Source organism: Boleophthalmus pectinirostris, unplaced genomic scaffold (assembly GCF_026225935.1).
Source record: "Boleophthalmus pectinirostris isolate CB_2022bp ecotype Guang Dong unplaced genomic scaffold, ASM2622593v1 HiC_scaffold_1, whole genome shotgun sequence".
Taxonomy (NCBI): Eukaryota; Metazoa; Chordata; class Actinopteri; order Gobiiformes; family Gobiidae; genus Boleophthalmus; species Boleophthalmus pectinirostris.
In genome coordinates this window covers 27,130,554-27,157,065 of record NW_026570970.1, presented here as the reverse complement: position 1 = coordinate 27,157,065, position 26,512 = coordinate 27,130,554, and the positions used below count along the sequence as shown (strand labels likewise).

General features: G+C 36.5%; 1 protein-coding gene across 1 annotated transcript in view; it reads left to right on the top strand.

Moving 5' to 3' along the window:
- Positions 1-26,512, top strand: part of lrp1bb (low density lipoprotein receptor-related protein 1Bb) — a 378,766-nt gene that overhangs the window by 228,760 nt on the left and 123,494 nt on the right. Inside the window, exons 32-41 of the mRNA XM_055149901.1 lie at positions 4,356-4,496; positions 6,809-6,934; positions 7,017-7,148; positions 13,110-13,244; positions 13,410-13,539; positions 15,365-15,491; positions 15,608-15,759; positions 17,669-17,793; positions 18,235-18,606; positions 25,954-26,143. Of these exons, the coding sequence (XP_055005876.1) occupies positions 4,356-4,496; positions 6,809-6,934; positions 7,017-7,148; positions 13,110-13,244; positions 13,410-13,539; positions 15,365-15,491; positions 15,608-15,759; positions 17,669-17,793; positions 18,235-18,606; positions 25,954-26,143 (1,630 nt within the window). The remainder of the gene's footprint in view (positions 1-4,355; positions 4,497-6,808; positions 6,935-7,016; positions 7,149-13,109; positions 13,245-13,409; positions 13,540-15,364; positions 15,492-15,607; positions 15,760-17,668; positions 17,794-18,234; positions 18,607-25,953; positions 26,144-26,512) is intronic.

The window sequence follows — 26,512 nt, the reverse complement described above, 5'->3', positions numbered from 1 at the left end:
AAATACCTCATATACTCTAGTTCTGATTTAGATTTGAAGATAAAAAACTGTATCAAAAAAATGTACTTGTCCAAATGAATGGGTTGTATCTAGGTGGACATTTTGTGTATTTTCTTCTTTGACCTTGAGGAGAAAAGTAGTAAAAGAGGCATTCAAGCTTAGATTTAATTGAACCTCTATGTAGCTTTCACAAGACTGTGTTCATAAAATTGCTCTCAACAGTGCACAGCTCTAAATGTTCATCAAAAATCCTCCACAATTGACTGTCAGTTTTGGAAAGTGAAATGATTGAAATCGATTGAGATGGCATGTTCTTTGATGAACACGGCGCATTGTGTTAAAAAGAAACAATTTGTCCACTTTTATCCTTTTTTTCCTCCTCTTTGTTGCGGCGTTTGAATTGTCGTCATGCAGTCTTGAGAAAAAACGCTCTAATTATGACGGCACTGTTGGGGACACATGGCTGGATCTACTTGGGACCTGCGGCGGTGTTGCAGTAATTGGATTGGCTTTGGGAAAAGGTGAAAGCTTCTATTTAGGAGGTGTGGGTGATCCATCAGGCTTGACTCGCGCTGAATCAAAGCAGCAGTTCAAGTGGAAATTGAATATGATGTGGCACTAGCCCAGAAATCACACCACTAGCCCGCTCTCCTTAGGCTTCAAATTAACACCGTGCGCTAAACTAATCTAGGTTAGCATGCCCCCGGGTATCAAAACCTTTGTAAACGGTTCGTCCGCTGTCATTTTGACTCTGGGGAATGCTTGTGGTTTTGTGGAAATGAGTTTTACATTGTCTTAAAGGGTGACATAGAGAGCTCGGGGCTATTCGTGAAAGTGGGAATTGGTCCTGTCTGGGAGCATGCATGTGGGAATAAGTCAAAAACAACCTTTGGAAATGGAACTGATGACATGAAAAGGCCACATATTGGCCTGAGCCAGACCCGAGGATCCTGGACTCAAATCGATAGCGCCATTAATTGAATATTTTAGCTCAAATGCTTTCAAACTCAGATAAGAAATTTAGGATGATTTTCTGCAGCATAAGAGGTTGTTTTATAAGTCAAAATAAAAAAAAAATAAAAAAAAGTTGTATTTTGCTCTATTATCTGCAAATGGCTTGCCCAACTACTCATTCTTATTCTACTTTAGACAATTCAATTACCTTAGCTGTTCATTTTTGCTTTGCTTAGCCCAAGCTATTTTCCTAACAATATAATAAGCACCACATCCATACGAAAAGAGAAGCCTCAATCTTGCCCCAAACATGTTAAGTGGTACACTGTTACTCACATAGAAAATGAATTAATAAACAAAAAGTCTTAAAATATTGCACTATTTAACGATGTAAATAGTGATACATACAGACTTTTGAAACTAAGCCTGTCTAATTCCACAATTAGCTGTTGGCAATTTGTTGTATTTTTCAAAAGACATTAGGCATAAGTAATTACTTCCCATTTTTCCACCACTTATTCAATCTAATCTGCATTCATAAATTGTACTAATGGTATGATCCTTTTTAGTGCAATTAATTCCTAACTAACATTATACTGAAAGTACAATATTTATATTTTAATGTGTATGAAAGAATGTATGTTGGGCCATGGGTGATGGGGTATTTTGATACTTTGTGGTGACATCATGCTGGGGGTGTTCTACATGTATGTGTACAGCCGAATCTTCATCAGTTACACAATGCACGCATTTGCAAACACTGCTCAAAAATGTTTTTAGATAATCTGAAAACTAATTAAATATATAAATAACTGATTTAAACACGTTTTCAGGAACCTGTGATTAATTTGAGCTTTCATGTTTCTGTTTAGGTGTTTGATTTTTAACAAAAAGGTGAGAGTGACTAACTGCAAAACTGTTGTGCTAGCTGTTTGTGACTGTAATTATATGTGTAAGAGACTTGTTTAACAGCACAAATCATCTCACCTGTTCTAGCTCCAACTAGCTTCTAATCCAATTGTGTTAAAACAAAACTCAAATTAAAGTTTAACAAAGCCTCAGACGGAGCAGTGCCTATAGCTAGCATTACACCCCGGGGGAATGTTGATCTGCTGCAAAGTATCAATACCGTTATGCTTTTATGTGCAGTTTAATTTCATGGGCAATGACAAGGAAATTGACTACTATAGGTACTAGAGTTAAATCTTTCAGTGTTAAATCTGTCATGTATTATTAAATTAAAGTATTTAGGTTAAGGTTGGAGAATAGGTCATGCTTAGGCTAGTAGTAATTATGATTAAAGTTAGGATCAGTCTCCAGGCAATAAATGGAAGCTAAGGTATTATGGCCAGAAGACATGGAAATAAGTGTCGCTGGTTGGGGTTGAGGTATTATGCAGTGTCTGTCTTGATTTCATTGCGTTATAACTTGCGGCATTGTATATTTAAAAGTTTCCTTAGTGTATTATGTAGATGAGGGAGACAATGTGAAACAGAGGGTCCTGCAGGCAAAACTGTGCTGGAGAAAACAGGTGTGGGCCGGGGTCAGTCCACTCTCCTACTCAGGCTCTGTACAAAAGGTACTGAGAAACTGAGCTAAACACGTTTCAAAGTCATTGTTTTTGTAGTTTGACGAGAGAAAAGTAAAATTAAACTAAGGAAAAAAAAGAAAGACTCAATATTTCTTTAGTTTGTGCTGTTACCTAAAATGGGGTACAATCATTATTTGGGAATTATTTTACAGTTTGAGTCCTACTATGGAGATCTTAGCCTGGATTTTTGATTATTACTTTCTGGCCAGTGTCTTTAAAGTGGGTCAACTAATATTGCCAAATTTTGCATGTTATCTCTCTCTGCTATCATTTACGAGATAAAACTTAAATATAGTCTTAAGAAGCCATAATTGAGGCATTACGAATGTAAAGTGAAAAGAAATGAAAAGATAATATTTGTGATGATTGTTTCAGTAATAGGATTTTTATAGCAGCAATAATCTTAAATCAGTATGAAGGGATTCATTTTGCCTTCACATTTATGGTCCAATAGGAAAAAGGTTGACGGTGGTTCAGTCTACAGTTGTGCGTTTTCTGCTAGACAAACAAATTAACGTTTTATTGTAATATTAGCATCATGCATTTTATTTTTCAAACTTTCCAGACTTGAATTAATAAGTTCCTAATGTTCTAATATCCTCTAAAAGTAATGTATGATAAAGAGGATGTCACAGCTTTCGCCCCAGTTATAAAAGTGCTTTTATATTCAGTAATGGGTTCACAGAAGGTCACTTTTATCTATAAATGGTAAGTGCAAAGTCTGGCTTCAGCGTAGATATAGTATGTGCATTACATAAGAAAAATGACCAGATGAGGGCAGCATTAAGTGTAGTGGCTAGGGTGGACTTGTCGAAGTAAAATGTTTAAAATCAATAGTGGAAATTACTTTGCTTTTTATTTTGTGGTCAGGTGTAAAACTTATTTGTGAGGCTGAAATCAATTCCAAAAAAATCTAATGTTTTCTGTTTTGTTTTCTATTAAAAAATATCTCAATTTAGTAGCACTCACTAACTTTAATTATTTCGAAAGTTTCCAATAGTAGCTTCAATCTATGATGACTCACAAAGCTGGACAAAGCCATTTGCGCTAGAGGTTTTCATGTTCTAGATTTTGAGGATTGTAAGAGGTATAGGCCAATAGTAGGATGGCATAGACCAATTCAAATATGACAAACATAAACATTTGTTTGAGTTGATAATAAATAATTGTTGACTGACTGTTTGATAAGTGTTGGCAGAGAAGATGTTGAACTTTGATAGAGACGGAGATATTGAACAATCGCCAGGACACAAATAGTAAATCTTGTCATAGATTTCTTAGCTCCTCTCCAGCTCAGTTTTATTGGTGATTGGAGATTATAAAACGTGACGGTGATATTCTGCCAAATAGGAAACAAGAGCCAGTTTTTACTATTGATTTCATTGTATTTTACCAGGGAGTATCCAAAAGGTAAATTCATAAATGTTGAACCTGGTCATTTCTTTTATTGACAAGACTCTGAATTACAACAGAAATCTTCCATTTTTGACCACTGCAATTTCACACACATTTCGCACTGTTCCTCACATGTCCAGACCCTGCCTCTCCTCTCCACTCACTCTTTTCTTTAGTTCTCCAGGTACTATCCAGTTCAGCAGCTGAGATGTGATTGTGGGTAGGGTTTTGGGTCTTTGGTTAAATATTATTGACCTATAAAATGTTGTGATGCCAGCTGAGACCCAGCATTAGGCAGTTATGGCATCACGTGTACACAGCCTATAGCTCTGTAAACAGTGCTCCACTCTCTGAGCATCTCTTGGATGAGAAAATCGATGTGACTCAGTGTTGGTGATACGTGTTTGTTTTGCAGGAGGAAAACTGTGGTGGGCCGACGATGAATCAGCTCAACTGGGAACGGTGACCAAGAGGGACGGACGAAACCCGGTGGTCCTCCGCAACAAGACCAGCGGAGTGGTGCACATGAAAGTGTACGACCGCGAGGGACAGAAGGGTAAGTGCATCCGGCTACCTTTTACTTGGTTTCATGGGAAAGTAAATATTTATCAAGTGACAGTTTGTAAAAAAATACATAAATAAATAAATAGTTGAGTAGAAAGTAGCTGAGTATCCTCAACACCAAACATTACATCCAAAAAGCAGGGACAATTTAAGGAAGGCCATTTTATGGCTGTTTAAATATTATTTTTTAGTATTGCTATTTATTTGTATTAGTCTAATCGTAACTATTGTGCAGTTTAGAGTTTACAAAAAAAAAAAAAAAAAAAAATATATATATATATATATATATATATATATATATATATATATATATATATATATTTTTTTTTTTTTTTTTTTTTTTTTTTTTTAAGTAAGCAAGATTTTTTGTAAAACTATAAATAAAATGTTAATTAAGTTTTAGTGAAATTAGTAAGTAGTCTAACCTGTTGTACTCTTTAATGAGGATATTCATAAGCACGCTTTAACTTTTATTCATTTCAATTGCTATGGCAACAGCGCTAACGTAGTCTACTGTGGTACTGTTAATAAGCACTTTATTGTCAGCATTTTGATTTAAAGTAATCAATTATATAACAATACAATGGGTTAATATACATTGCTCAAAAAAATTAAAAGAGCAAATTGGAAACATGTCAGATCTCTTCTCTCTCTCTTCTCTCTAGTTTTGGTCTTTGTTGGCTGATTTTCTACTAGACTAGTGCAGGCTTTGGCTAAAGTGATTATATCACTACTGGGAGTATGAGGCCATTCCTTAACCCTACAGAAATTGCACAGATTGTCCAACTTCTCCAGGATGGCACATGCTGTTGCCAGGACATTTAATGTGTCTCCTAGCACAATCTCCAGAACATGGAGGAGATTTTAGGAGACAGGCAGTTTGTTACTCTGGGAGAGCTGGACAGGGCCGTAGAAGGCCCTCAACCTGTCAGCAGGACCCATATCTGCTCCCTTGTGTGAACAGAAACAGCACTGCCCATGCCCTACAGAATGACCTCCAGCAGGGTGCTGGTGTGAATGTCTGTGCCCAAATTTGACTTCATGAGCGTGGCTTGAGAGCACCACACCCTGTAGTGGGCCCTGTGCTCACTACCCAGCCAATGGATATTGGCATTTGCTAAATTACACCAGAATTGGCAAGTCTGCCACTGGTGCCCTGTGCTTTCACCTTGGGTTCACCCTGAGCACCTGTGATAGACATAAAAGAGTCTGGAGAAGACAAGGAGAATGCAATGCTGCCTCCTGAGAATCTACAGGAGATGCCCTTAAACAGATCTGGAAGGACATCCCCCAAGACAAACATCCGTTGTCTCATTAGGAGCATGCCATTGTCAAACATGCATACAAGCACATGGGGGCACACAAAATTGTATTTTGAATGGCAGAAATTAAATTTTGTCAATATAGCCTGCCACATCATTATTTAACTTTGATTTTCAAGGTGTCTATAAATGTTATTTCCATTAAATGAGGTGGCATTTTGTTTCGTATTTGTATAGACATCCAGCTTATATATATATATATATATATATATATATATATATATATATATATATATATATATATATATATATATATATCTTCACACTGAGATCTGATGTGTTCTCAAAGTGTCGCAGTATATTAAAATGATAATGACAATTAAGAGTGCATTATTTATTTACCCCCTACAGTTGTTGCTGATAAACTTCTTCTGTAGCCACAGCTGCCCTGGGCTAGACTGTGGGCTAGACGGTGGGAAAGCCCACCAATACTCAATCTACGCCATGGGCCCCTCTGACCACCACCAATAACTCATTCACATGCATACATAGGCAAGACTGGTGAAGTGTGCCCTGGGATACAGTAAATAACTACATTCACTTTACAAGATATTGCCTTATACACTGCCTTATACAACTTTCTGGAGGGCTTACAACTCAGCATGGCATTCAATTTGTTCAGCTTGATTAAATATGCATCACATTTGCTGCTGTGCTTTTGGGCAAGACACTTAATCCACACTGGCACTTTGAAGTACAAGTGTGAATGTGTTTGATGGTGTTTGCAAAGGGAAGCTGTGGGTGAAGAATTGCAGCAAAGACTCAGGGGTGAATGAATAATGTACCCAGTTGTAAAGCAACTTATAGTGACTTGAAAAGTGATCATACAAAATAAATAACATAAACGAAGTTGTGAGTGTTCAGTATTCTTTTTGTATGATGAATAAACTTCACAAGCAAATTTGCCTACCAACTATCACGCTTATACAGATGAAAGCCCACCGATACTCAATCTTCCATTTTTTCTCTTCTTAAAATTCAGGAAGGAACCCATGCCAGGTAAACAATGGTGGATGCTCACAGCTATGCTTCCCCACTTCAGAGAACAGCCGAAGCTGCTCGTGCACTGTGGGGTACAACCTGCGCAGCGACCGCATGTCTTGTGAAGGTAGGGGTCCTGCAGCTAATAAACAGCCGGAGCCACCATTTGAATATCTGAGACTGAAATGGTTTGAAAATGGTTTCTGCAGGTGTGGATTCCTTTTTGATGTATTCGATCCATGAGGGAATCAGAGGGATAGCTCTGGACCCGGACGACCACAGCGAGGCCCTCATGCCCATCACAGGGACTTTGTTTGCTGTGGGAGTGGACTTTCATGCAGGTACAAAGAACACACAGGAGACGGCTAATGTGGAGTTTTCCCATTTGAATAATCAGCCATATTCCTTGTATGATATTACTGGTAGTTGTGTTTCTGATAGTGTGAGACCCATAGACAATACCCAATTTAGGGTGACCAGATTTTTCAAAACTGGGACATACCTGGGATGGGATGGTTGGTATAAATACAACTGTAAAAAAAAGCGCACAACATTGTCCATTCTTGACTCACTTGTTGGTCATTATATATATTCTGATGGACTTCTGTTGTTTTTTTGTTTAGTTTTTTTTGTTTAAGCTAAACAAATGATAATAATAGTATATTGCCCCTTTACTGTTGGTGAGTATCAGACTGGTCAAATATCGGGAAACTTGGGACATGTCTGTATAAAACTGGGACAAATTAATGGTTTTGGATAAATCTGCTGGGACAGGGGACACAGGGCTCAAAACTGGGATTGTCCTGGGTAAATAGGGACGTCTGGTCACCCTACACCAGTTAATCACACAGCCACTTTAAGGTGCACTATGTATAGTATTGATTCTGCTCATAATAATATATATTTTTTTTTTTTCAGTAGTTTTTTCAAGGCATCTTTGAGCAATAAAACACCTATAGTTGAATGAATGCGAAAATAATAGTTAAATACCATTTTGTAAACCAGTAAAATCTCCATGGAGGCAGCTAAAGGCTAATCTCCCATTGAAAAAGTTACATACATGCATTTAAATACTGTAATATTCCAAAAAACATGTATGTTATATCTGAAAATATCAAGACCAGTACTATTTATTGTGTACTGTACTGATTTTGTTGTCAACCACACATCTTCTGCCCGTTAATTTTGTACAAAACAATTACAATCTAAGAAAATACATGTTTTCTCTTATAGTTGGTTCTACTACTGGTGGGAAATTGACAGACAAAATCAATGCTTCCCGTTCAGTAAAAACAAGAGGCCAAAGTTCATATAAAACAGATGAAAAGTTTCCTCAATAACAAACACCTTTTATACTGTTATTCTCTTTCTCATTTCATTGGACTGCCAAAACACTCACACAACGGCGGAATTATCAATAAAATAGATTGGCTGCGTTTATGTGGGTCGAGAGGATGCTATTTGGAAACTCTTAATATATAACGCGGTTAAAATCCGATTTCAGTCACCAGTCAGGCTACTATTAGACATGTGTGATTTTGTTCCGTGGTTCTGTTCCCCGCAGCACTCCTTCGTATTTTAAAACAGAGAGGAACAAGAAAAATGATTGTTCTTCTGGGCTCTAACCTTTTGAATAATGGTTGGTGGGCATGTGGAGTGCAGCCTACATGAAAGAGTAATAAGTTTGCATTACAAAAAAGACTGCAGGAATAGCATTAAAAGAAAGAAATTTGTCTCAAGCTCTTGCGACCATCCTTACACAAAGCAATTCCCTGGTTGTTGTATCAAATGAAAGCAATGTAACATCCAATACAAAAGTGTGTACCCAGTGGCTTTGGCTGTCACTTTCTCTCCCCTGATTGTAGATATTCTCCCTCTTCTCACTTGCTGCACTTTCTGTGATAAAAATGATAGATTTATAACAAGGGCAAATGCTACGAGTATAGTCTATAGTGTGGCACTGTCTCATGTATAAATAATAGTGCCGACTAAGCATGATAATGAAAATGGTTAAGAAAGAAATCTAGCTCTGAAGATATAAGGATATAAAACCTATAGTAGCCTAGCATATATTGTGTAAAATAGTAGCATTAGGTGGATTATTGAGCCTTTTAAGGTATTGTTTGATGATTTGTATAACAGAATAGTTATACAGTACGGTTTATCAGACATGTCTAACTAAAACCAGATGCAATACCCTCTTTGTAAAATTTGGATTACATACAGAGATAAAATTAGATGGATTAGAGAACCTATATTAGTCTCACAATGATGAGATTTCAGTGCAAATTACAACAACAATCAACAGTAGAATATAAATATGGATTTAAGAATCATATGAAAATGTACTTTAGAGACAGTACAATTCAAAAATAAATAGTGTAGAGAGGGATTTGAATATTCAACCCGTAAGAGGCCACATTTTCTTGAAACTTGACAATAATTCCAAATAGATTAATGCACATTTGCTCAAAGATAAATTAATGCTAAAAAAACAATACAAGATTTCTATAAAGGAAAGCAGAAAAAAAAAAAAAAAATTAAGTTCTAGGACTTTCTTCAAACAATGCTACTATGATCTTATATTAGGGATGGGCATGATTAGTCGATTAATCGATAAACCAAATCTAGGTTGCTGTGTGTAGTGTAGCGAAAGGAGACAAGGCTGCGCCTGACAGCGCAAACACTGGAGTTGCGTCCTCGCAGTCCCACGTTTTGTCTCTGTCACCTCCTTGGAGATCACTGTGCCACTCAGTGAGTGTGTTTACATGCACATCAGTGTCCTGGTTTTCGTCATGGTGCATGTATACGCAGTGCCCCGGTTACTGCAAAATAAAGAGCTAACCCTGCACATGTACGATCTCTAAAAACATTAACCATCTCCAACACGACATACACAAAGAACAGACACACCATTAGCAGCAACATCCCTCTGTCACAGAAGGAACACCTATATTCCACTGAGTCGTGTCCTTTAGTCCGACAGAAGCTGACCACATCAGCACACAAGAGCTGTTTTTTTCTTTGCTTAGTTTATGCAAATAAACCATGTGGTTTTAAGTTTCATTTCTGTAAGACTTGGGCAAAGCTGCATTAAACATTATAATCTCAAACGGGCTGATGTGACTTTATAGTGGTTATGGTTTATATGTTGTAAAGTTGAGTTTATTTATGCAGATGAGTAATAGTAATAATAATGATGATCATTTTAATATAAAAAAACGTTAAAGATTAATCGAAAATCGATCGTTAATTCTCCTGATGATTGATTAAGAAAATTTAATCGAATGCCCATCCCTATCTTATATACTTCAAAACAATGGGGAATGTGTAAATTTAAAATTGACTGAACATTGACTGAAAAGATTAGCCAATTTCTTGAGTGCACTGAAGTACAGTTAAATATAAATTAATCATATGGAATGTAGAAATCAATAAAAATCAAAAAATTTAAAATAAACATCAATTTAAGTGTGTTGATATTTATGCTATTTAGATAACACTTTATTTTAGACTACACTATATGTAGACCTCACTAAGTACATTGCAATGGACTGTGAAACCTAAACTTAAGCACAACATAATTACTTATTTAGCAGGAATATGTTACAGTATTAAATTGACCAAAGTAAAAATGTAATGTTATGATCCTCGTTTGAGCTTGTCTGTAATCTGTGCTCAAATTTTCTCTCTCACCTTGCATTCTACACGCGTGTAACTCGTGAACTACTTACATATGCATCGAGCGCTGTTCAGCATCACACGTGCATGTTTAATACACTCATTATACAAGAGATTATACAAAATCTGTATGTTATCCTACTATCAACAGAACCTGCTATGAGCGACTCCTTAAATCACCTTTAATCTAGATACGGCAGCTTTTTCAACAAGAGAAATCAGGCCAAAGTCGAGCTAAATTTATCCAAAGACGCAAAACAGCCAAGCTCATTATATTGTCTTTATTACTTTAAGCAGGTGAGCGAGTGATGGTATTACTGAAGTTTCCGGATCACGCATATCATTTACATGGATTTAAAATGGCTGCCTAAGAGAGGAGCAGATGAAAGGCCCCCAGCTGACTTCTGTCACATGTATGCTGCGTGCTAACAGTGTGTGAAGCCACCGCCGACAAGAAAAGTGCTAAGAAACATGAGACCATACAGACTGGACTTGACATGCTAGCTCAGTGGTGTTAGCAACGCACCCGTGTGAAATCTTGTAGGTAAACTGTTCACACCAACGAATATGATTAATGAATGAGTGAGTGGTGCAGATAAGCAGTACATCATAGCACCTGTTTGTAGTGTGGATTTGAGCACATCTTCAAAATACACTTAACTTTATATATTCACTTTAGGTCATATTAATATGTAAATAAGGATCTAGTGTAAATACATATTTTGGTATATGTATGTATTTTGGTATGCAATTGCTTAACACAATTTCAAGCTAATCAAGGCTGAATAGTATCAAATAGTCAGCACTGATCAGCCTCCATCTATTGTCTGATCTAGGTTATCTAATGTTGTAATCACAAACATACCTGGAGTTGTGTTTTGTTTTATTCTCTCAAACTGAAAACACAACAGAAGTGCTCCAAACCCTATGCACTTTCACTAGAATCATCTGAATTCTTCCAGAATTGCTAATCTCTATTGAACTAATGGTAAAAGGTAGCTGTTAATTTGAAAACTACCACTTCAAGACATCACAAGGTGGAACAGAGCATTTTGAGCTTTGGAGATGTAGACGGACTTAACATGCAGCATTACTCAAAGATGTGTGAATGAAACAAAACACAACTCTAGGTATTTTTTTGATGAGGTAACAACATCATGACCTAAAGTTAAGAGTCAATTTTACATAATATAAGACCCATTTATGCCATGTTCATTTGTTTTAATAAGACACAATTTGAAATTGAATATAATTACAGAAAAATCTTGCCATATAGCATAACTAAGACTTAACTAACATAACATTTCTGCCAAAAGTGTGTTTTGTAGATTGTAAATGGCTGCATATTAGGTAGATGGTTGTATTACTGCACCGGAGACTGTTTATATTGTCCAGAAATCCATATAGAGAAAAACATCCAGTTGAAACCATTGCATTGGCTCTCTGAGTAGAATTATTGCCACATTTGCATACAACCGTCCTCCCCCATCTCACCAGGCCTGACTGATATGAGCTCAGATTTACTCTTTGTGTGGCGTGAGAAAATAATTCAGAGCCTGTTTCATATGCCGTCGTAATGGGGTTGTAAAAACAGAAAGGGTTCATAATAGTTTTACTCACATCTTGTTTTGCACCGAGTAATATACTGGCCTGTAAAATTTGGCCGACATTTGCCTTCCCCTTCCAGCAATCTGTGTCAACAAAGAGCCGTGGATGGAGGGTTGGGGTATTTTTACCATCATACTTTATAGCTGCGCACACATTTGGTGAAATGGGCCATGCTATAGTCAAATGTGGTTTCACTGGCTGCTTTGTTTCAGGCCATGTTGTGGCAGTGTAGTTTATCATGGCGTTTTCGCTCGTACTTAAATGTGCAGTGTTGCTTTCCGGAGCAAATGACACCAACAAAACTACTCTATGGTCAAATGAACCAACATTCAATGTAGAAAGTACAAACTGGTTTGGCTTAGAGAAAATGTACCATAAAAAAATAATTTCACTGTTTTGTGGTAAAGTACTGATTTTATAGAACAATCCTGTCGTGAGGGTAAAAAACTAAATATTTCTTGTTTTTCCAATGATATGAAGGTTGGTTGAATCCTGCTCTTGACATAAACATTATTGGTAGAGCGGTGAGATTCACTGACCCACAGGTTGGCAATGCGATTCCAGCTCCCACAGAAGAAAGCTATCTTTGTGTCCTTGGGCAAGACACTTAACCCACCTCGCCCTCAGTGTCTGTGTACACTGGTGTATGAATGTGTGTGTGAATGGGTGAGTGGTTTCTTGATGTAAAGCTCTTTGATTGGCCTGAATGTGGAAAAGTGCTCTATAACAATGTGACCAGTCTTCTTATTATATTATATGCATATTTTTATTTGTTTATGAAGTATTGTTTTTCTTTTGTATCAATATATAGCTTTTACTGTCAAAGCTCAAATCCCTCTCAACACTGAAGCAGACAGTTATCCACCTTCTTTGTACATTGTGTATTTTATTCATCATAATATTATCAGCCATCTCAATAACACATTTTTTATTTCTGTATATTGAAGAGAATATATAATTTAGCATTTAATCACCTCTTATTCTTAAATACACACATTGTTTTTCTTTTATAGGGAATGACACCGTTTACTGGACAGACATGGGCTTGAACCGAATCTCCCGATCCAAACGAGATCAAACCTGGAGAGAAGACATTATCACCACAGGCATCAGCAGAGTAGAGGGCATCGCAGTGGACTGGATAGCTGGTTAGTACATTATAACTACTTCATACTTTAACCCTATGACCGAAGAATAAGTAATGAAAATTGTGAGTACCGTTGTGCACCATATTAACTAAAGTGCTCTTAATGATAGGAATTTCACAGTACACCATGTCCTCATTCAAATAAATAACTTGAATTGCTTTTCAGGGAACCTTTACTGGACCGACCATGGCTTTAACCTGATTGAGATTTCTCGTTTGAATGGAGCCTATCGTTCAGTGGTGATTTCAGAAGGGCTAGACCAGCCTCGAGCCATTGCTGTACATCCACAGAAGGGGTATGTTATGTGAATGCTCTTCTGTGTTACACTGTTATACAGTATAATGAGGAAATACAGTAGCATGTATGATACCAAATGATAAAAAATAGCTTGTCAAATATGAATTCAAGAACTGTGTATGCCAAAACAGCATAATATATTACTCGGCAACATTATTTATTTATTTATTTATTAGATTCATACTATAAACAAAAAAAAAAAAACAACAACAAAAAAAAACCTAAATTTGAGCATTTAAAAGTGTAGAAAAACATATGGGGCTTGCTTTCTTGCTGTTGTTTGCTTTGCTTTTACAAATGCATCAATCTTTTATTTTTTGTTCAGTACAGATTGCTAATTCCATGGCTGAAATGATCCAAATGATTGTGTTTTCTGTTTGAGAAAACAGACTAAATATGCAGGGTTTGTGTATTAAACATGTGTGAATGAAATAAAGCACAACTTCAGGTATGTTTTTGATAAGGAAACAACTTTATAATATAGAAAAGAAAGAAAAAAATAAAATAAAATTGTGTAATATGGGCCTTTAAATACATTTGATCTTTTGCAATAACTTAATAATACAAATATACTGACAACTGCTATCATCAGATACACTGTTTTAGGCCTTTATATTAGTCTGATGTCCATGCAGCTGTCTGTTCATGAAAGCTTTCTTTTGAACTCTACACCTATACATGCATACCCTCTCATATTCCACATCCCTCGACCAGAAATGGACTGTTAATATTTCTCTTCTGTGTCATCTTGCAATGACATTTTCATTCAAAGCAATATAAAAGATATCCATATGCAGTAAGTGCCTGGTATTATGCATATGAAAGATTCCAAGATCCAGTGAATGCACCATCATATCTCCAAGGTCTCATCCGTCTACAATCCTCCCTCCCCACCCTCTAAGTCCCCACGACCAGGTTCTCTACTACGGTCAACAGAGCTTTTTGGGGTTTTAGTCCTGGTTTAGTCCTTATTTTGAAATAGTTAATGTGTAAGTGTGAAGCCACTGTTAGATACATAATGATTATGAGCTATTTAGTGTGATTTTAACTAGGGCCCAACCGATATGGATTTTGTTGCAGCCAATATTATACCGATAAAATGGGACTTGGAGGTGCCGGTAGCTGATATAATTGCTGATATATTTAGTGATGTAAAAAATGTGCTGTAAATCTTGAATTGTTTAAAAAAAAAAAAACTTTTGGTTTGGCTGTAGTGGATTTTAAATTGGGTTTATTTTGGCAACGTTTATTGTTATTCTACCTCTTTACGTCATATTTACAGACAGTAGGTCGGCCTAATGACATTTTTGCATGACATTCTAGCTACTAGTAAAGAAAGTAAACTACCGCTATTAGGCTTCAGCGGTAATGTTGTGCGTGCCGCAGTAATTAATTGTATGTGTAAATGTCGATCACACACACCTCTATTCACAGCTCATTTACATATCAATGCAGGTCCAGTAACATATATACGGCCAATATAGTCACACAGGCTCCTCCTCACATCACAAGTCTGCACTAATAAATGTCCTTTTAATCCTGACTCAAACTGATTGTCCGTAAAAAGAATATAATCTCAGTGTTTTTTGTTTTTACTCTGTAATGAGTAGTGGTAATTAGTGACATTTATTCACCAAAATACGCTCATGCCACCAAAGTCTCATTATAAACCTGTGGGAAACACTCTATTAGACAGATGTATGTGTTCTTTGTTTTTGACCATTTTTGCAGCTCTTTTCTTTTCTTGAATGTGCAAAACAACAAACTAAACTATATGGAAAATATAAACAATATAAAATCCTAATCTGTGCTGTGTTGTGCAGGTACCTCTTCTGGACTGAATGGGGCCAGAACCCTTGCATCGGCCGCTCACGACTGGACGGCTCAGATCAGGTGACCTTAGTGAACTCCGGGATCACATGGCCTAATGGGATCTCCATAGACTACGAGGTACAACTTTCACAGCCTTACAACACTTCAAAATCCTACCCGCCAACCCCCTCACACATACAGTACCTCATCTGACTTTTTGGGTGTCTGATATCCATTTTCAAATTACCTTCCAGGAAAATACATTATACTGGTGTGATGCACGCACTGATAAGATAGAGAGGATCAACCTTGAAACGGGGGAGAGTCGTGAGATTGTCTTGTCAGCGGCTAACGTAGACCTGTTCTCCGTGGCGGTCTTTGGGCCCTACATCTACTGGTCTGACAGGTAATTTGTTATTTTTTTAAATGCACACACACAGCCATCGAACCACAACGCATACATTCTTAACCCAGTATTAAAAGTTGCCCCGTAAGGCCTGCTGGAGATATTAGGATCACTGAGTACAAATAGTCGGGGTCAGCAGAGCATTCTGGTAGCAGTCCATGTATGATTTAAAAGGGGTAGAGTGTGCCCCCTGTAAATTAGCTACATAGGGGGAATCAAACCATTTAACAAGTGGTATATTTTGGGTAAATCTTGCTGTCCGTTTCTGTAAAGGATTCTGATGATTCTTTAAAAATATTACATGGACTTTGGCCCAGTCCAAGCTCTCCTGGAGTCAGCTCAGCTTTACCCAGAAAATCTCATGACATTTTCTATTACTAAGATGATTTTTACTTAAGTTTGAATCCAAGTTTTTGCACGCTAGTGAACTTTTATACCTGTGCTAAGCTTCTTCAACAGTAGTGAGGTTAACCAATGGACAGCCACACACATTTAACATTTTCTTGTTTTTAATATGTATTTGTAAATACACAAATACAAAACAATAGTTCCCTCAACCAGTGCAGTTATCCCACTACCCCAAACTTGTTGGATATTTAGCAGCAGTATGCCAACCTAGGGAATAAATACAATTACAGTTCTGACTATCTACTGGCAACATCTGTAGTATGTGTTTGTAATGGCATATTTCATACTTTGACATTTTAATTATCATTGAATATATATCAAAAACTATAATAATTTACTAGTATGGAATAGAAGTGGGCTGGAATTGGTTCTAAAAATTCTAAATAAAAACCCATAACCACTAATCCACTATGCTTAGTTTGCCTCAGTTTGCATTCTTACAAATGGAAAAGAGAGAGCTGTTATTTAAGATCTTACCACAATCCTCTCCTAAGCTCTTTTCATGACTAGTTTTATGTCTAAACAAACAGCAGTGTGTGTTCAACCATGGTGGCACTGCAGTCATTTTAGTCAGAATGAAAAATGCATTATTTCCTTTTTTGTGTTTGGTTTGGTAGGAAACTGTGAGCATGTGCCCAGTCTTATATCTTCCCCAGTGAACAAAACATAATCTAGAGGTGGGAGATAAATTGTCTACAAGATATTACAGATATTGTTGTTTTGAATCTATGCCCAGTCTCTTCTCTTTTGTGTAGTATCTGAACCTCAACCACTCTACAGTACTAGATTTTAGTCCATATCTGACCTATGGCAATAAAATGATTTGATTTGTTTGTTATTTGGAGAATTTCAAAAGAGAGTAGGTATTGGCAATATGTCAAAATAGTTTTGTACTTCTAGTATTTACTTTGATATTGTGATATCAGATCCCAATTAATTTTTATCACCATATTGCATTGCCATAATAGATCTAACACCACCCTGAGTGACAACATATATTTTTGAATGTCTTAAAGAATACATATTGTGCTTGAGTCTACTATATAGTTCTAATTTAAAATCAGCCATGGATAATTATGTTAAAATTAGCTCATTTTAAGTCATAATACTGATTTAAAATGTCTAGAAAAATGCAGTGCCCTATGGGAGCAAACGTTACTGTAAATGTCATCACGACAAAGAGTCGGCAACTCCGATCTATCGCTGCATATCACATTTTTTCATTTGGACTGAAATGATTACACAATGCTGCCAAATCCTACGTATATCACTGAAAATCTGAGAACAAAGTAAGTACAGAACAGCGGGCTTATGCAAGGAGTGGTGAAAATGGGGCTTGATCGGCAAAATGGCTCAAACATGCATGGTTCACTCCAAATACAACTTTGAGAGGGTAAATGAGAAGAGGAAACAAGTACAACGTACTTTAAAGCTCTGAATAGGTGAATTTGCATAACAGGTTTGCTTTAAATGGTGTTATTGACCCCTCTCTTGTGACCAGGGCACACTCTAATGGCTCCATCAGACGTGGGCTGAAGTCTGACACCAGTGACGTTGTGACAGTGAGGAGCGGGCTGGGGGTCAATCTGAAGGACGTCACCATTTTCAACAGAGGCAGGGAGAAAGGCGAGTCTATGATATGTCTTTTACACCAACTACTTTTGATTATCATTTTAAAGTACTGCTATAAAAGTTTATCATTTGGATGTAGAAACTCTACTGAACTCAAATTTTTATTAAATGCATAATCAATAGCAACTTTTCAAATTTTCACTTATAATATGTAAATGATAAAACTGTACATTTATTTCAGGAGTTCTAAATCTAAAAATATGCACATACATGTCTTGTTTCAATTTCTGTAGGCCTTAATTATAATTATGTATTTATTATTATTTATTATGCTATATATATTTTTCATAAGAACATAATCTACATAATATTCATAATTTATTTCATTAATATTAATAATTCAAGCTTCACATATTAAATCTATAATATCACAGTTGAGTATATATGTAATGTGTGTAATGTAATCCACCATTTTTCCTCCACTTACTGTATCAGGCACTAACCCGTGTGCCCGGAGTAACGGAGGATGCCAGCAGCTGTGTTTCCACCTGGGCAGCGGGCGTCGGACCTGCTCCTGCGCCCATGGTCGCCTGGCAGAGGACGGATTTGCGTGCGAGCGTTATGAAGGCTACCTGCTCTACTCAGAGAGGACCATACTGAAGAGTATTCACCTGTCAGACGAGAACGACCTGAACTCACCTGTGCAGCCATTTGAAAACCCCGCTCTGCTCAAAAACGTCATCGCTCTGGCCTTCGACTACAGCCAGGAAATGTCCGGGACTAACCGCATCTTCTTCAGTGACTTGCACTATGGGAATATACAGATGATCAACGACGACTGGACTGAGCGCACTGTGGTGGTGGACAGTAAGTCATTGGATTTATTTAGATATAAGAAGTAATTGTGTCAAATTATTTATATTATTAAAGGCCCTATATTACACAAAACTGACTCTTTTAGCCATGTTATACTGCTGTTACCTCCTCAAAAAACATACCTAGAGTTGTTTTATTTTAATTGACACATGTTTGCGTAATCCTTTGTTATTAGTCTGTTTACATTTCTAAATCTCAAACTGCTTTGTTCCACCTCGCCATGTCATATAGTGGTAGTTTTCAAGTTAACAGCTACAAGTGTCTTCAGTTCAGTAGCAAATGGTAATTCCAGGGCTGAAATAAAAAAGCAGTGTTTGTGAATTAAACGTGTGTTAACGAAACAAAACTTAACTCCAGGTATGTTTGTGATGAGAAAACATTATAACATAGATCCAAAATTAGGATAATATGGGCCCTTTAAATTATGTTTTTAATGGACATTAAAGTGACAGTACAGATTCATCGATATACAGTAGTGTAGTGTATTAAAAGTACTATATAGATATGTGGACTAGTAATTTATATATGAAGTCGATTTTCTGGCATTTAAAGCTGATGTCTTAGCTTTCGCGCTCCTCTTGTGTTCAGTATTTCTTTTCCTGTGTGAACTCACATTTTTACTCATAACATAACTGCTGTTGTGTCCTTAGGCAAGATACTTATTTAGTATGAATTTGGTGGTTATCTTGTCTTTGAAGAAAGGTAATACTTGGTTTCGTATAAATATGAGCTAGACATAGAATCCATTACCACAATTTAATAGTAGTAGTGGTAGTAAGACCAAGAGAGCAGCTGTAGAAGTAGAAAAGTTTCAGGAGTGGCAGAGGTAAATGCTATGTTTTTACAGTGAAATGATGTATAGGAAAATCACATTTAAATAATAATCACTTTTTTTTCCCATTGTACCAGTAGACTACTTTTACCTACACTGACTCTCCCCCTTCTCTTTTCATGCAGATTAGGCTATAACTTGATATGTTCATTTCCATATCCTGTTAAATGCATTGTTTCTGTTGCTGTTTTGGTTCTGCGAATAAGCTCGATATGTTAGCCATTGCGCGGTTGTAATTTGGCAGTACTTTGATAAAGAGCCTAATCTGTCCATTGTCCTGTATAAACTGGGCTGTATAAATGGATTTGGGTTACATGTGCATATTGCGTTTGCTTCACAACAGTAATTGGAGCCTCTCTTTTGCTGACAAATGTGCCGCTGTCACTATTTTGAACGATGCAGACGGTGTAACTTTACCAGCTTTTAATCACACGAGACATTTCAGATTACACTCAAAGCATTTCTTCATCTATTATTTTAGTCCACATCTCTAATAACTCTTGTTTGTTTTTATATCAGACTTTTTTTTTTTTTTTTTTGAAATCTCTTTAAGATGAGATAGATAGAATACCCGCAACAATACTGATGGGTTTATTCTGCTCACATGTTAATGGAGAGTTGGTTAAGATGCATGGCAAGCCTGAAGGTCAGCAGTTGTTCTCCTTTAGAAGGGCAGCAGTAGCTCAGTTGTTGTCGTCGTTGAGCAAGACACCTAACTCGAATTGCCCTATAGTGTCTGTGTGAACTTGTGAATGTGACCTACTTAGCCTTTATGAATATGTGACTTAGATGTTTTTAATTCCTCTTGAGGATTATAATTATTTCAAGTAGAATTTCCTGTTAATTGAATGCAGTTTGTGGCTTCTCTACCAAGTTAAAATTATGTAAATGTGACCAAGCTAATTCATATCAGTTGTCCGTTTGATAGAGAAAAAAAAAAAAAGCAGCCTAGACACGTGGCTAGATTATAATTTTTGTATGTTTGCTTGTATTTCATTTATATTGTCAAATGATTTGTCTCTGCTGAAACCTAATCTATGCATGACTTTCAGAAAAGTATATTTAGTTTCTTGAGTACAGTTTAGTGTTCCATAATTTCTCGCAGAGTCCCATTCTTTTGACTTGTGTTCATTTTTCACTTCTCTGCACCTGTACGTCAGTCAGTGCAGCTTTGGGAGCATCTCACATTATTTATCACTTCTCCAAATGAGCGCGTGTTGTGGGGAACCATCTGTCGGGATGTGTACTCCCCAAATGTCCTTCACACTTAAAGCATGCGCTAAATGCTAAATCAGCATGGATGGAGGAATTAATCTGGGAGCTATTAACATTTTGACATGTATACAGCCCTGTGTGGGATTTCCTATGATATTTATGGTGGTCTACTGATTATAACTTGCCTTAAGAAAGTTTCAAGATGTTATTTGCATCTGACCCAGTTTCTGATATTTAGTGTTGTTAATGTCAATGTCAGTAATACATTTATATTTTAACAATTTTGATGAAGTAATTACATCCAATTTTTGTTAAAGTGATTCACTGAATTTGATCAACTCTATTTTAAATTAAATATCAACATTCAAGATATTTGTAACCATAAACACATTTTTAGCATGGCTTAGCAGTACTTTAACTTTGAATTTGTATCTGTAAGTTGGCAACAGTCTTGTGGGTTTAACTCTCTACAGAATGAAGGGTATGGCATCCGCTTGTCTCCATAGTGATGTTATTGCTTTGCCTGGTATGTTCCACAGTGTGACATTAAAATACTTTGCAAAATACATTACACATTAAACCAAGTTTAATGCAAGTCTGGGAAACATTCTGGGCAAAGCAATAATATTTCCATGGAGACAGGCAGTTGATGTAACCTCCACCAGAAAATTTACATTATGTACCTTTTAATTCAGAAGGGTTGCCATTATTTAGGAAATTATTATTTTGTCTTGGATCATATTATAAAACCCACTTAATCTTAGTCATTTCTACAACTTTCTCTTAAAAGTTAAACTCTAAAATGTGTGTTCTTGATGATTTTATAAAAAAAAAAAACATCAAATTGCAGTGGCAGGAAAAAAATGATATTTTCAGTTAACTTTTCCACTTTTTTCTTGACCCAAAACAGGAATACACAGATGATGAGTGCATGAACTCAAAATATTAATTAAAACTAGAATTTGCCTGCCCTCATTTTCTGCCCTCATTATTATTACTCTACACAACAGAGAATTTTAGTTTCCCATTTCCGAAAGGTGAACCTGCTAATCACCATATTTCCCTATAATTAAACCCCATGTTATCCATTAATTAGTGCAATGCTTTAAAAAGATCTCTTCAACACTCCAGGATACAGACACATTTTATTGCAAACTATTCATTTGCGCTGGGCTCACTCAGGTAGGTTAAATGTTTTGCCTGGTGACTCCGGAATGATATCTCTGTTTTTTACAGATGGATATCAGTCTGGTCTCCACGAGGGATGCAATGATGCGATAATGGTATTGGATATCAGCTCTAATACTGAAAAAAAATTGCTGGATCAGATAGTGGCTTCCAAATATGGATTCAGCTGATATCCTGGTTGGACATATACATTGATAAAACTTGATTATTTACTGGTCATAGTGGGCCCTGAAAGTCTCATAGGTACTTGTTGTTCTACAGTTACTTGAGAGATAAATAACAGCTACAAAACACATTCAGATCAGTTTTGTCTTATTTTATTTTAGTTTAAAGGAAATAAAGGCAGCTATCAGTCTCTACCGGGGTACTGGCAGGTACTCAAAGCTAGCAGAATCTGTATCGGAAATGAAAAAGCTGGACCAGTGCCTCACCTGGTCTCACCTCAGATTATCCGGATTTAGTGCTTTGCTCATTAATTCCGCAGAAATCCACAATGTTTTTCAGTTCTCTGTGATATTTTTTTCCACTCTTTTCCTCACAAGCAACTTTTTGATATGGACAGACCATACATATCCCTGATTGGCTAATCCACCTGTCAGTCACGCCCATCTAAACTCGGGTAGACACAGCGGTGACCAGACCCACATCTCGTAAAGTATTGGAGATGTGTGTATTCTGGACATGTTTGTATTTTTTATAGTCTTGGAGATACAGGGAACTCAGCCAACATTCCCTGTGCTCGGTCGTATATACAAGAGTTACGGGCCACACTCACAAACTCTGATTATGTAAATGTGAGGAGGGACAAAACAGAGCCAAGATGCTTATCAAACCGTTGACACCAAGTTATTTGTATAATGGGAACTGTATTTTTGCCATTTTCATGAATTAATGCGGTTGCTCTCATCGATCGGACACCCATTACCAAGCCCGAAATAATTTATTGCGTGCCCTCTGAATGCGCTCTGAATGAAATGTGTTTGGGTAATTTTGACAAGCTGCTGTGAATATCTTATCCATTATTTGAAGGAGTAAAATGAGACTTTTATTGAATAATTTGCACAATGGGGTCACGACTTTCATACTCTTATGTCATAGATAAATAAGGGACTGATAAACACCGTGTCATTTCAGCTAATTGAGGGAAATAAAGTTATAATAAATACACACACAAAATAGCATATTCACCTTACAGATAATTTTTTGGTAATAGTAGTAATTGTAGTAGTAGTTGTCGTAGCAGTAATTGCAATAATTGAGTCAACTGTGTGGGTAGTTTCAGTTAAAATAATAGAGCTCTACAAAGTTAAATTTTTTTCTTTGTAGAGGGGCAAGCTTTATGTGTTGGAATATCAGTAGATATACTAGTAATAGTAATTGCGAGGGGTATCCAAGTCTCACGATATGATATCGTCACGGTATGAACCTCACGGTACGATATCTATTGCAATATTGTGGGGAAGCTATGATGGGGAGACTAGATTAGGGATGTAACAATATTCAAATCTCTCGGTACGATATTTTCACGATATACATCTCACAGTACAATATTTATTGCGATAAGAAAACTGTTAATATGCTACTTTTTCCTCTTAAAATCCCTTGACAAGACTTAATCCTAAGAACTAAAACATAAAAGTGTTTAGAACTGTTATTTCTTCTTATAGTCTACACTGAAATGGAGCAAAGGATCATGGTCTATGTAGTTCCCTCTGTCTTTGTTTTAGCTATTGCTGCACCATAACTCTTAATTGTAATTCGATATATTGTGATGATCCACGATATTATTATGAGAACTTTGATGATATAATATCACGATATTTTGGTTACTGTTACATCTCTAGTAATTGAGTTAACTGTAGATAGAATTTAAGTTATAGTATATAGATAAATATTTAACAGATGTTAGTAGTAAATAGTAGTAGTGCTGGTGTTTGTTGTTAGTGGTGGCGGAAGTAGTAGTAGCAATAGTAGTAGTTGTAATACTAGAAATACTAGTAGCAGTAGTAGTAACAGGAGCAACAGCAGCATCAGTAGTTATAAATGTCATGCCAGGCTCATTTGTGTGTATGAAAATCCACTTATTTTTGTTCCCAAATTGCAGTAGTAATTTATCATGTTTCTCTGATTGATCTGACAATGTCTCTCCACAACTGTGTTCTGAATGAAAGCCTTTCTTCAATATGTATTTACTTATTTATGATGAGAACAACAAAAGGTGGTTTTGCTTGAGCAGATGCACATGCGAGGCTGTGTTTTATTCAGGTAATCTCTCTCAGCGCAAACAAAAGCAATTCTCTGAGCGCCTGATAAACTCATGTCTATCTTCTCAAGGCCCAGTGGCTCCACAGACTCTGGCTTTATGAAGTTTGAAACAAAGAAAATTTCAATTCGATTTACAATAGTCCCCAACTTGTGTTGACATGGATGGGGTGAAAATGAAATCTCTTGACTTAATTTTTGTTGTTGTTATTTTTGTTTGGTGGCCTTGTTGTGTCATTTTTGTTTGACCTTGTTTATGGACATTGTCTTGTATTTATTGTTGAGAGATGCAGTCAGTAATTCAGTTCATTTATAACATGTTTTGTGAAGTAAATGCTGCAGCTCAGTTGACTTTTTATAGCATTCATTCATAGAGACCTTACCTTGTCTCCACTCAACTAACTCTATTCTAACTTTTTTCACTCTGCCAAAAAGCTATTAATTGCTGTAAAATTTTGTTTATTTTGGACAGAGAAAATTATGCATCCCCAACTAACAGCAAATAGTTGTTTCAATGGCCCTGATATTTGTTGTAATTTAAAAGATGTTTTGCTCTTCTCCTGTCGTAAGAGAACTTCATAGAATTTGCTCACAGTGGAGAAATGACCTTGTTGCTCCAGTAATTCATGAGTGCAGATAGTGAGCAAGTGTGATTAGAATCAAAAATAGTAAAAACATATTTATTTTGCTATGTACAAGAAATCATATTTTGACTGATACTGTCGCTACTTTTGTATTTTTAACATACCTTTTGACACAGTGAGCTAAAATAACAAAAATTAAAGTTTAAGGTGGACTATGTAACTTTTTGGTTGGTCTGTCACCTTCTTGTTTCTACGGATATGTCATTGCTCTGCTTGGAATGTTCCACAATGTGACATTAAACAGATCAACCATACATTTATTCAGTTACAGGTGCTTTTATTGCTCAACAATATCCAGAAAAACAGGCATTCTGACTGGGAGCAGGGTCGCTTCTCCACAGATCTGGTTTAATACCATACTGTCAAACATTCCAAACAAAGCAGTAACATCTCCATGAAAAGCATTTGACGTACCCTCCACCTGAAAGGTTACACAATGCACCTTTAGAACAAAAAATGAAAACAACTTCAAACAACTAGGGGGTGTGCAAAAATATTGAAATATCAATATATTGTATCGTTTAATGTGATGATACAGTATCAATATCATGGGCTCCTGTATCGATATATAGAGTATATTTTGGTATCTTTTACTAAATTATTTTGTTACAGCTCTATAGTTTTGTTGTTTGTTTAGAGGAAGGAAACTCGATTATATGACACTTTTGACATTTTCACTGTTTTGATGATTAAAATGTTTGTGTTTCATAAAAACTTTGCACAAGAAGTGATTTAACAAAGACTTTTAGTATCACAGCCATAATTTAGCCATTACTTTTTACTGAACCGTATTGAATCGATTTGAAATATATCGTATCGAACCGAAAGTGCACTGTATCAAGATATGTATCGTATCGTGGCCTATGTATCGAGGTAACTTCTAAATGATACCCAGCCTTAATCACAACAAAAACTAAGACTAAACTATGTAAAAGTGGGACTTAATAAACTGCATAAATTTGCCTTTTTTACATTTAGATACAAAAAAAACAGTAACCTTGTGTCATATTGTGTCGGTGCAATATATAGATTTTCATATGAAATCGAGCCTTAGCCTTTATTACAATATTGACGTGTGTGCAGCCCTAATTTCTAAAGCAAAGTGCCTCCTTTCCTTCAGCAGAGCAATTTGGTGTGATTTTCAGTATTTTGGATCTGTTTTGCACTCTCACATGTCTTTTTCTGTGTGTTCTGCAGATGCGGGCTCTGTGGAGGGCCTGGCGTACCACCGCGGCTGGGACACTCTGTACTGGACCAGCTCCACCTCCTCCTCCATCAGCAGACACACAGTGGACCAAACCAGAGTGAGCGGCTTCTACAGAGAGGCTGTGGTACTGCTGTCTGAGGAGGACCACCCGCACACACTCGCCCTGCACGAATGCCACAGGTATGTATCAGCGATGTGACGTTCATGAATCGATTCTTGAAAGTTCCCTAAGAGGTCCATATTATGCTATTTTCTGTACTACTACTGTATGTTATAATGTTGTTTCCAAATCGAAAACATAACTGGAGCTGTGTTTTATTTCATTCACACATGTTTAACACACAACCACCATATTTTTAGACTCTGTTCTTCTCTCAAATCAAAAATACACCTTGTGATGCCATGTGGTAATACAGGAAGTGGTCCACTGTGTTTTTACACCATACACTTTGAATAGAATTATTTGGATAATTTCAGTCCTGGAACTGTTTGTTTCTATGTAATTAAAGGTAAAAGGTAGCTGCTCATTTGAAAACAACTGCTACATGA